The sequence below is a fragment of the Arvicanthis niloticus genome, chromosome 18 (assembly GCF_011762505.2).
Source record: "Arvicanthis niloticus isolate mArvNil1 chromosome 18, mArvNil1.pat.X, whole genome shotgun sequence".
In the NCBI taxonomy this organism is placed as follows: Eukaryota; Metazoa; Chordata; class Mammalia; order Rodentia; family Muridae; genus Arvicanthis; species Arvicanthis niloticus.
In genome coordinates this window covers 32,856,454-32,868,632 of record NC_047675.1, presented here as the reverse complement: position 1 = coordinate 32,868,632, position 12,179 = coordinate 32,856,454, and the positions used below count along the sequence as shown (strand labels likewise).

Genomic DNA, 12,179 nt, shown 5'->3' with positions numbered 1-12,179 from the left:
GTCTTACATGTTCCTAGTTGTTTTTTTTTTTTTTAATGCAATGTTACATAATAGCCCACAGGTTACTATCAATATCAACATTGGACCACACAAGAGGAAACAGATGGAAAAACATTTGGGATGATTGGTAACTTAACAATTTGTTAAGATTACATTTCTAAAAGTGAAAAAAAAATTGAATAGTTTCTTTAAAAAGACAAACTAAGCCAAAATCCTACCACAATGTTCTCTATGTCAAAAAGCATTATATATATACATATATATATACATATGTGTATATATATATATATCCTTTCATGTATATGTATACATGAAATCATAAAAGGATAGATATACCTACACCAAAACAAAATCATAACTGTGTTTTAGAAACAAAACTAAAATATTAACAACAGAAGAAGAAAATATCTACACTATAAATATCAATGACTCAAGATCATTAAATACACAGACTTAAAACAATGAAATTGTAGGGCTGGTGAGATAGCTCAGCAGTTAAGAGTCTCTCTCTCTCTCTCTCTCTCTCTCTCTCTCTCTCTCTCTCTCTCTCCTTTCTTTTGTTTTTTTCAAGACAGGGCTTCTTCTGTAGCCCTGGCTGCCCTAGAACTAGCTCTGTAGACCAGGCTGCTCTTGAACTCATAGAGATCTGCCTACCTAAGACTGCATACTACTCTTTCGGAGGACCTGGCTGTATTCAGTTCCCAGCACCCAAATCAGGTGGCTCATCACCTGTAACTCCAGAGCCTGGAGTCCAGTGTGTCTAAACTCCAAAACACTTGCACACACAGAGCTAAAAATAATAAAAATAAACCTTTAACAAATGAAATCCTGTCTGGGCAATGGTAATAGCTATCTATAATCCTCAAATTCAGTATTTGAGAAGCTGAAGCAGGAGATTGCAAGTTTAAGGCCAGCCTGGGCTATAAAGCAGGACTTATGTCTAAAAGGAGGAGGAGGAGAAGGAGGAGGAAGAGGAGGAGGAGGAGGAGGAGGAGGAAGAGGAGGAGGAAGAGGAGGAGGAAGAGGAAGAGGAAGTAGTTATATTCATAAAGTCTCAGCAACATGACTTCCTAAAGCTGTGCTGATCAAGAACAACAACAGACACACCGAAGTGGACAGGAGAAGGCCACAAAGAACCATATGCAACTAAGGAGTGCTGAGAGCGGGGAAGAGTCATCCCAGGGACAAGAACACCAACTGATCATCAAACACCAAGTGGTCAGCCATTACATACACACAAGTAACATCTTACAGACTGAGAAGAAATATTTACACACACACACACACATATACACACACATATATGTATAAAATATACATATATGCATGCAATACCAATGAATATGCATGTAATACTAATGCATATATATGCATGCAATACTAATGAAAAAATGGGCCATAAATTTGAAAAACAGCAAAAAACGGTATGTGGGGGGTATATGGGAAGTATATGGGAGGTATATGGGATGTATATGGGAGGGTATGGAGGGAAGAAAGGGAAGGGGACAATGACATAATTATGATCTCAATAAATATAATAATAAAAAATGCCAAAAACCAGAAAAAACGTTAGATAAGCTTGTCCATGGCTAGCTAACCCATGGCTGTTAACAGAGAGGTCCCTCTAACCCTGCACCCAGAAAGACCAGGGTCAGCTCAACATCACTGAGAGTGGGTGACCTGACAACTGTGTGCCTCTCAATGCAGGGCAACAAAGAAGTACAGTATGTTTACACTTCCAGATGTAACCTAGTTTATACGTGTCCAGCTCTCCCAGCACATTAGAAACAGGGGGCTTAATTCTATTAAAATGAGGTTCAAAACAATCAAAGTAAACTGAAAATGATAAAAAAAAAAGTTCAGAAGATTGCTTATCTCCAGGGAAGGCAGACTAGAAAGGGCAAATGGAAGCTTTCTGGGTTAGTGGGTGATTTTGATTTGAGTGGTAATAAGTACACAGAGTGCCAAAAAATCAGTGTACTGCAAACACTGCTGATTATACAGTCTACCCTGAAGGATTTTTGTTTTGTTTTATTTGTGTTTGTTTGATTTTAATTTTTGAGAGCATCTCACTATGTAGGCCTGGCTAGCCTGGAACTTAGTATGTGGACCATGCTGGCCTTGAACTCACAGAGATCTGCCTGTCTCTGCTACCACATCCAGCCCAAGTTTTAAAAACAGAAAGAGAAATGAACTCCTGCTGCTTTCCCACCACCTGGGAGCTAGGGGAAGGCCAAGAACAGGTGGCACTGCACTGCACCCCAGCTCCCTCATTACTACAAACTGACAACTTGGGAACAAGGCTCAGGCAAGGCAACTGGGGTGTGCATTAGGCCAGCTGTGCACCTGCACACTGACACAAGGCACTTCCTCTGTGCACCCACACACTGACACAAGGCACTCCCTCTGACACCCCAACACTGACACAAGGCACTCCCTTTGTGCACCCACACACTGACACAAGGTACTCCCTCTGACACCCCAACACTGACACAAGGCACTCCCTCTGTGCACCCACACACTGACACAAGGCACTTCCTCTGACACGCGCACACTGACACAGGTGCTGTCTCCTTATCCAAGAAGCTGAATACCAGAGCTGTCCAGATTTCATAATTTTCTGAACTTTGCAATACTTGAATATGCCTAAGTATAAATACAAAATTCATTTCTGTTTTGAGTACCACTGTATGCATAAACTGAAAGCAATTTTATTTAAAATATTTTTTTTAATAAAACAAAGTTTTGTGGTACAGAAATTTCCACTTACGATGTTATGACAAGTACTCAAAAAGTTCAGATTTTGGACCATTTGGGATTTCAGATTTTTAGATTATGGGTGTTGGATGATGATGTGAACAAGACAGTTAAAGCTATGACTGGCTATGACTGGCCAGGAGAGGCACACACCTTTAACATCAGCACTTGGGAGGCAGGAGCAGGTAGATCTCAGTGACTTTGAGGTCACCCTGGTCTACAGAGCAAGTTCCAGGACAGCCAGGGCTGCCTGGTGTGGTCTGAGCCACCTCCCCAGTGCCCCTTTCATGATTTCTGGTTTGTTTGTTTGTTTGTTTGTTTGGCAATATTAAGGATTGAACCCAGGACCTTACAGAGTTTAGGCAAGCACTCTACCATTGAGCTGCATCCCCATGCCTCTTTTAACTTTTGAGATACGGTCTTACTAACTTGGGTTGGTTGTCCTTGAACTCATTCTGTAAAGCAGGCAAGACTCAAACTGTGACACCCCTTCCCCCCCCCCCGCCCCCCCCCCCCCGCCAGCTTCCAAAGTAGCTGGAATCACAGTCCTGTCCACTTGTTTCTTTTAACTTTATTATTCAAATATAGCCTTATATAGTATAAGTACCCACACCTGTACATGCAGACACTGAATGAAGAAGCACCAGGAAGGGGAGAAGAGGATCACGAGCCTAGCCACACACAGCTCACAGAAAACACCTTTGCAGCCTGAGAACCAATCACAGGTCTCAGCTTACAGGCAGAGAGCAACTTCAAGTTGGTGGGTCAGTTCTTCGTGCTGTCACTCATTGGTGAGGGAATCCTGGACACACTGCTGAAGGCGGCTGAGCCACAGCCTCATATCTGCCACAGCTCTAACAACTTGTAAAGGACTGGCTGGGAAATTGGTGAGCCATACGCACTGGCAACCTGGCATGGCAGACAGTCCTCATGAGGTCTACGTTCCCTGGCCTGCTTGAAATTCACCTTTTATGTTTGCTGCTCTCAGGTGTGAAGTGTCTCCTTTCAGGTCCGTTATACATTGGGCCTCAAAGCTGGGCATGGCAGAGAACACCTATAATCCCAGCGCTCTAGAGGCTGAGGCAGCAGGCTGTGATGTGGAGGCCTGCCTGCTTGAGTACTGAGCAGTATATTTCAGGTCAGTGAGCTTGCATATCGAGAGCCATCCCAACCACACAGACCCGAGAAAAGCACAGCTCTTGGGGAGGGAAACTAAGCAGCTGAGTAGGTGTTCAATCCCTAAACAGTCACCATCACCTCACCTGCTAGCAGACTAAGTTCTAGTGCACAGACAGAGTAGTACCACACTGACCTGTTCCAGAGTAACGGAAAAAACAAACAAAACTCACCTAGTGCTCTGACAACTCGCATCAGGACCTCCCCAACTTTCATTCTTGTCTCTGGGTTGTGCTTGTCTTTGCCACTGTCGTATTTGGCCAATAGGTCAAACAAGATTTCTTCAGGGTACACATCTGAGAGAAGGGCAACCCCTGGGGTACAAAACAGAAAGAAAGAATTCATTATTTAGGAGGGAAGACAAGTAAGTCTAGATATCCTGTGATTGGATGAATACAAACATACATTTATTTATTTATTTATTTATTCATTTATTTATTTATACATTCGTGTGTGTGTGTGTGTGTGTGTGTGTGTGTGAGAGAGAGAGAGAGAGAGAGAGAGAGAGAGAGAGAGAGAGAGTGTGTGTGTGTATCAGAGGACAAGGTGTAGGAGCCAGTTCTGTCCTTTCACCCACCTGCATCCTGGGTATTGAACTCAGGCCATCAGGCTTGGTGGCAAGACACCTTGACTCTAAGCCATCTCACCAGGCCAAGGTTGTCTCTATTTGGACACATGACCCTTATAAGTGGAAGTTGGTGACTGGGAGCCCTGATCTCTGATCTGCTATTCCTAGCCTAGCCAGGGCTCTGAGGTACTGCCATGGACATTCTGTAATCTATGAGCTATGGACATCTGCAGCACAGGCTGGATCACTGGAATTCATGGCTGGAATCTGTACAGCAGCAAGGGACCACTAGAGATTCTCCGGATTTTAAGATTCTAGGGTTCGATGACTGAAAATGTTCTGCAGACTTCAGCCCAAAGCACAGTAGTGCTTCATGCCTTTGATATAGCTCTTCATTACAATCTGATTTCTCTTATAAAACTGTGACTGTGATAGCAATTTTTCCATTTTCAGAGCCTTCTGGGCATGGCGGGTATTAGATCTCAGCTTACGGCCGATTTCCTGGATCCCCTTGGCCATCCATGCAGGGCCTCCACAGTATGTACCCTACAAATGTGCTAGCACATCTGAGCCCAGCTCTATACTCAACCTCAGCATGGATGCAGTAAAGGGAGAAATGACCTTAGAGAATAAGCCTGCTGCTCTCCAAACTGTAGAAATCCTCTTGCTCAGAGAGGAAAGGTTATCCCTTTTTTTTTTCAAGACAGGGTTTCTCTGTGTAGCCCTGGATGTCCTGGAACTCACTCTGTAGACCAGTCTGGCCTCGAACTCAGAAATCCGCCTGCCTCTGCCTCCCAAGTGCTGGGATTAAAGGCGTGCACCACCAAGGTTATCCCCTTCTAAAAGAAGGATGTGCATTTCTCTTGCAGCCAGGAAAGAAGGAAATGTTTCTGAGGTCTCCCTGCTTGTAGCTCAGCCTCTTAGGTCCCAGTGCCAGGTACACTTTTTCTAACCCTCTAATTGTTCTGCCTGCTTCCACCCTTCCTCCATATGGTGGGAACTGTTTAAAAATACAAATGAGGCCCCTTCATTCTTGTGCGCCAACCCCTCAATGGTTTCTCTTTTCCCCTGAAGAAGCTTCACCCCTCCTCTGTCTACTCTCCCTCTTGACCCATCCCTCTCTGAAACTGAAGGACCAAGGAGCCCTCTTTGAATATGCTATTCTTTGCTCCCTTGGCCTGAACAATTCTGCCCACCTAGTTTTTCTGTTTGTTATTTTTAATATTTAGTATAACAAGCTGTTCCTGGGCCTCACTTCCTCTGCTAGAGCTGGACCTTCTTCTCTGGAAGATTGCTGGCCCGCTCCCCAACTCCTAAGGTAGTAGGTCTCTGTCTAACCACCACCTGACCCTCCTACCTGTTCCATTTTCTCCTTAGCACAGAGCATTGCTGTTCAGCTCACACACTCCCTTATGGATTGTTTGTTCTTCCCCTTGCAGTGCAGACTGCATACTCAATAATTTTGTTCTATTCCCTGCTGTATCTCCAACACCTAGAAACAGGCCAGCACACAATAGGTGTTCAGTAACTATTTGCTCATGAGTCAGTGAATGAGTGAGTAAACAGGGCTCAGGAAGCCAGATGTGGAGCTTTACACCTGGAATCATAGCGCCCAGGAGGGCCAGGAGTTTAAGGCCAGTCTAGGCTACATATAGTAGATTCCATAGCAGCTAGGGCTACGAACTGAAACTGTTGTAAAAGCCACAAAGGGAAAGAGAAGAAAAAGGAGGAGGAGAGGAGGAAGGAGGAGGATGATGAAGAAAGAGGAGGAGGAAGAGGAAGGAAGAGGAAGAGGAGGAAGCAGAGGAGGAGGTGGCAGTCACGGAAGGATGGTGAAGAGGCAGCAGCATTTTGGGATCTGTAATTATTTATATTCAGGCTTGCATTCTCGTGTTTAACCTGGCCATCTTCAGGAATGGCTGCATACTCTGTTCTATAGTATAGGTTGTGAATCTACTTTCGTTTACATGACATCCACTGTCTCCACTCTCTGCACCTGCTGAGGGCTGACCTGTCTACCCACCCTCTTTTCTAGCTTCCCTGGCATCCCTGTTTTCCAAGGAGCCTGGGAAGCCTCTGCACGTGGGCTCAAACATCATGTAAGCAGAAGCTCTGCTCATGTGGCGTTTCAGGCTGAGATGGGAAGAGAACGCAGCTCATTCTATACTGTGTAAACTGATGGAGAAGTCTTTGGAGGTTTCCAGTAAAATCGGGGAATATTATAGCTTAGGAAATATGTCTGTGGTGTAAGGAAAAGGTAAATGAATTGTTTACTAAGAAAGAGGAAGGATTGACGGACGGCTATGTCTGTGGTGTAAGGAAAAGGTAAATGAATTGTTTACTAAGAAAGAGGAAGGATTGACGGACGGCAAGCATTCACTTCGGCCACTTTTCATTTGGGCTCACACTCAGAGATGCTTCCTTTGAGGAGTAGAGCAGTGCTCTGGAGTGAACAGTGGCGGAAGTGGTGTCTGCTGGATAGAACTTGGTTAGCTAGGATTGTTATCTGAAACCATCCTTTCCTAATATCTCTCCTGCTATCATTTACTTCTATTTTCTCTCTTTCTCCAGTCTTTAGCAGAAATATTTACTTCTTCAAACATCTTATTCTAGCCAAGCAAGCTCACACATGTGGCTGTGCACAGCATCTACCCCTCCTGACACTATTCTGGGAATCAGTGATCCACACTCCAAGTCTCTGTCTGAGTGTTACTTCAGTGTGCTGGTAACCCACTTGTCCTCCCTCTGGCTGGGACGCAGACCTCAGGTTGGCAAATTACAATACTCTGCCCCATCCCCACCACAAGGATTGGTTCAGGAATGAGTCTAGAACCCAGATTGGAGCTCCAAGAAAAGGTAGCCCATCACTCCTTTGTTTGGTGTCATGGACTTCCAGTGGCCATTGTGAAGATAAAACCCAACCAGCAAGACAGCAACACAGAGACAAGAAGCAGGCAACGAGAAGAGGGAAGGAAAGCCTGGGCAGACTCCCTGAGCAGGGAAGGAAAGTCTGGGCAGACTCCCCGAGCCTCCAGGTCTGACTGTGCTGCTCACCAGGTTTTTGGACACAGAAGCTAATAAAAACTAGCTTATGTTTTGAGACAGGGTTTCTTTGTATAGTGTTGGCTGTCCTGGACTCACACTGTACATCAGGCTGGCCTTGAACTCACAGAGATCTGTTTGCCTCTGCCTCCCAAGTGCTAGGATTAAACGTGTGTACCACCATCACCTGGACTTTCCTTTCCTTTCTTTTCCTTTCTTTCTTTTTTCCCAGTTCTCCAACCCTCTAACCTCATGTGGTGGCTAGTTTTGTGCCAATTTGACATACTAGAGTTATTTGAGAGGGTACCTTAATTGAGAAGATGCTTCCATAAGATCAGGCTGCAGAACATTTTCTTAATTAGTGATTGATGAGGGAAGGCCCAGCCCACTGTGGGTAATGGCATGTCCCCAGCTGGTAGTCCTAGGCTCTATAAGAAAGCAGGCTGAGAAAGCCATGAGGAGAAAGGCAGTAAGCAAGTACCCCTGCATGGTCCCTGCAAACAGCTCATGCTTCCAGCTTCTTGCCCTGTTTGAGTTCCTGTCCTGGCCATCCTTCAGTGATGAACTATGATATAAGCCAAATGAACCCTTTCTTGCCCAAGTTGATTTGGTAATGGTGTTTCATCACAGCAATAGAAACCCTAGCTGGGACACACCCTTTTAGATTTCTTTTCTTTCCTTTTCTCTTTCTGCAATGCTGAAGTTGAAGCTCCACCAGGCAGCATTAACTACCCAACTCTTCCTCAAAAAGGGTACCAACAGCTAAGCACTGCCCACTTCCCACAGTCCTAGATTCACCTGCCAAGTTTATCATCTTCCTGCCAGGCTACTCCACAGATAACTACCGAGGGCCCTCTGAGTACCACATGAGGTTTTCCTTCTAGAATGCAGCTCCTACCTTAGAGTGTATGTGTGGGATACAGGATGCGCCAGCTTTACTCACCAGGCAGTAAGAACCACATATAAAGGTGAGGACCATGGCAGTGCAAAGGATGAGATTGTGTTTATTTAATTTAGTTTTTGACAGTTATCACTCTTTGTCATGCCGAGGTTATTTTATAACCTACGTATAACCTTTGGTCCCTCTCACCTGGTAATTCCCTTTGTAATCTGAAAAATGGGCTAACTTCAGCGTCAGCACATGAGCCATCAAGGTGCCTACTCTGACTACAGGAGAAGACTGCTGCCGGGTGCTATGTAGCAGGTAAGATGTGCAGAGTAAAGGTGAAGCCAAACCACAAGGGTTCATGGGATTCTGCTCTGTGCCAAGTCACACACAGGGCTTAGATGAACTGGTTCAACATGGAAACTTCTTGAAAGTCCATCTTGTAACAAAACAAGCAGCCTTGCAAAGTAACTGTCTTCCCTCCCACACCCAGATGATCCCTTAGCCAGCTGCCAAGTGATCTGTAGAGCCTCTCACAGGAAATAGTGAGAGCAGGAGAAGGTTGGCCTCACATCATTGTAAGATGGAGAGCTCTAAATGCCGGTGCTGACTGGCTCCATCTCGGGAGCCTGCTAAGTCATCGTGACTTCACAACTAATCTGTCTCCCTTTTCCTGAGCAGAAAACAACCACCCAAAGGGCTTGTGGAATCAGGAAGATGACCTACTCACTCAAACTCCTCAGGTGCTTCTGCAAACAAAACTGTAAGAGGCATACGAACCACACAGATTGTACAACTCCATTTCCATGGGCCACTTAGATGAGGCCAGTCTGCATACGGAGGAAGTAGATGAGGTGGTTAGCTGGGACTGTGAGTTGGATGAGTGATGAACCACCACTACTGGATACAGAGTCTTTCTGGAGTGATGTAAACACTCTAAATCTGACTGTCAAAATGGCATGTGTCCTATGACTATAAAAATAACTACTCAATTGTACACTTTAAAAAATTGTTGTTTGGGGCTAGAGAGGGGTCAGAGGTTAAGAATATGAATTCTTGCACAGGACTGAGTTTAGTTCTGGTCACCCTTCAATTCCAGGGGCTCTAATACCTTTGGCCTCTGAGGGCCTTAGCATATACATTCACACACACACACACTCTCTCTCTCTCTCTCTCTCTCTCTCTCTCTCTCTCTCTCTCTCTCTCACACACACACACACACACACACACACACACAATTCCTTTTTTTAATCTTTGAAAAAAATATCTGGGTAAGATGATAGATGCCTTAAATCCCAGCACTTTGTAATAAGAAAAAAAAACTGTTGCTATTATTGTTTGAAGGGAGAGTTTCACTTTATTTAGCCTAGGCTACAGAACGTCTGATCCTCCTGTCTCAGCCTCCCAAATGGTAGAGTATGATCACACACTACCACATTTGTATTTCTTGAACTGTACAGATTCTTTCTTTCTTCTAGTGCTGGGGATTCACCCCAGGGCCACTGACTGCATCTCTAGCTTAAACTGGACACATGGATGAAACCTATGATGAGGGAAGTGAATAGAGTATCTCGGAAAGTTATTATCTATTACACAATTATTACATGTATTGAAACATCACATGGTACACTATGAACATGTACAATTTCAATTTTATTACATGTATTTATGTATGTTTGTGTGTGTGCATGTGCCATGTGTATATGTAGAGGTCAGAGGACAACTTGCAGGAGTTGGTTCTCTCCTTCCACCATGTGGATCTCAGAGATTAAACTTAGGTCCTGGGGCTTGGCAGCAGGTGCCTCTACCCACTGAACTACCTTGTTCCTCCTCTTCCTCCTTTATCTCTCTCTATCTCCCCCCTCCTCCACCTCACTTTAAGATAGGATCTCAGCCAGGTACAGCAAAGTATACATAAAAAAAAAAAACAAACAAACAAAAACAAAACCAAAAAAAACCAAAAACAAAAAAAAACCTGTCTTGAAAAATCGAGAAGAGGAGGAGGAAGAGGAGGACAATGACGATAGCCCTGGAGGCCTGCAACTCACTATGTTGGTCTACATGGTCTACACTGGTCTACAGAGATCCACTGCCTCTGCCTCCCAAGTGCTAGGATTGTGAGCATGTACATTCACACCTAGCCCCCTTTATATTTTTATGTATTATTTTTCTGCTTGTCTTTTTTTTTTTTGAGACAGTTTTTCATGTAGCCCAGGCTGACCTTAAACTCATTCTAGAACTGAGAGTAACCTTGAACTTCTCACTCTCCTAGTTCTCATGCACCCAATAGATCTAAACCAAAATCTAAATAGAGAGCACTTCTTGTCTTCTTTTTCAGGCTTTTAGGTTGATAAAAATAGGATAAAACAGCATGGCATATCTCAAATGCTGAGGGAAATGCACTGCCAAGGGCAGAGTTTCAGCTCCAAACTGGCTTTGGCTGCCCCTGCAGTGAAAAAGAAAATGGCTTCCTGTGAGCCAAATGAGGGAAGAGTCAAGATTTCACATCTCATAGACTGTCTTGCATTCTTAAGAAAACGGTCTACTGGGTTAAAAAAAAAAAAAAAAAAAAAAAAAAAAAACTATCTAAATTCTGCATTAAGTCAGAACCCTACTCTAAGAATTTATTCTAATACACATCAGTACAAGTAGATAATTACTATGCATAAAATCATCACTGTGGCACTATTTATAATAGAAGTGACTCAAATCAAATTAAATGCTAACGAATAGAGAGCTGGGTAAATCACGGTCATTCATCCAGTAAAATCTGATGTGCCCTTCCCCCACACAAGTGAAGCAGCTTTTTAAGAGCTGTTACAGAATTAATTCCAAGCCCCATTATTAAGGGAAAACTGAGATTAGAACAGTGTGTTCAGAATTCAACTGTACTTAAAATAGGGAAAATACACATTTATCAAATATTCTCAGAATAGAAATGGAAATCTAAGCTATGTTTGTGACCAAATGTGGCATAATAACCATAAATACCTATGTTTTCATCTTCCTTAAATCTCCCTTGAGTGGCAATGAAGGAGGAGGGGAGGGAAGCAGCAGGAGAGGGAAGCAGTGGGTGGGGAGAAGGGAAGGAAAGGTGGAAGTCCACAAATAAGGACAAAGGAGTCTGAGACAAGTGTCTGCAGTCCAGAGCAACAGACTGAACATGGAGCAGAACAATGATACGTGTGTGGCAAAACTGTTGGATCATTTGGAAAACCTTAGCTACAAGTTCTTGAGGAAGCAAATGTAGAAGACGAGCTGATCACTGAGCTTCAGTGGCTGACGAACATCCACAGTGCTGGCCAGCAGCAAACACTGCCCACAGATACAGTCAGAAGGTGGAACAGGGTGGGCCAGTGACTAAGGGCATGTGTTCCTCTTACAGAAGACCACGGTTCTGTTTCTAGCACTCACAGAGAAACTTACAATCATAACATCAGTTCCAGGGGAACCAACACCCTCTTCTGCCTCTGTGCACAACAAGTACACACAGGGTGCACATACATACATGTGAACAAAACATTCATACAAATACATAAAAAACAAATCTTTTTTGTTTGTTTTTTGTTTTTTTGGTTTTTCAAGACAGGGTTTCTTTGTGTAGTCCTGGCTGTCCTGGAACTCACTCTGTAGACCAGGCTGGCCTTGAACTCAGAAATCCGCCTGACTCTGCCTCCCAAGTGCTGGATTAAAGGTGTGCGCCACCACTGCCCAGCTTAAAAAACAAATCTTAAAAAAAATTTAAATGGT

At 44.0% G+C, this 12,179-nt stretch overlaps 1 protein-coding gene across 1 annotated transcript in view; it reads right to left on the bottom strand.

The window, feature by feature from the left end:
* The window catches only part of Tango6 (transport and golgi organization 6 homolog), a 175,439-nt gene that overhangs the window by 68,781 nt on the left and 94,479 nt on the right, over positions 1-12,179 (bottom strand). The window contains exon 15 of the mRNA XM_034522335.3: positions 4,107-4,247. Coding sequence (XP_034378226.1) covers positions 4,107-4,247 — 141 coding nt within the window. The remainder of the gene's footprint in view (positions 1-4,106; positions 4,248-12,179) is intronic.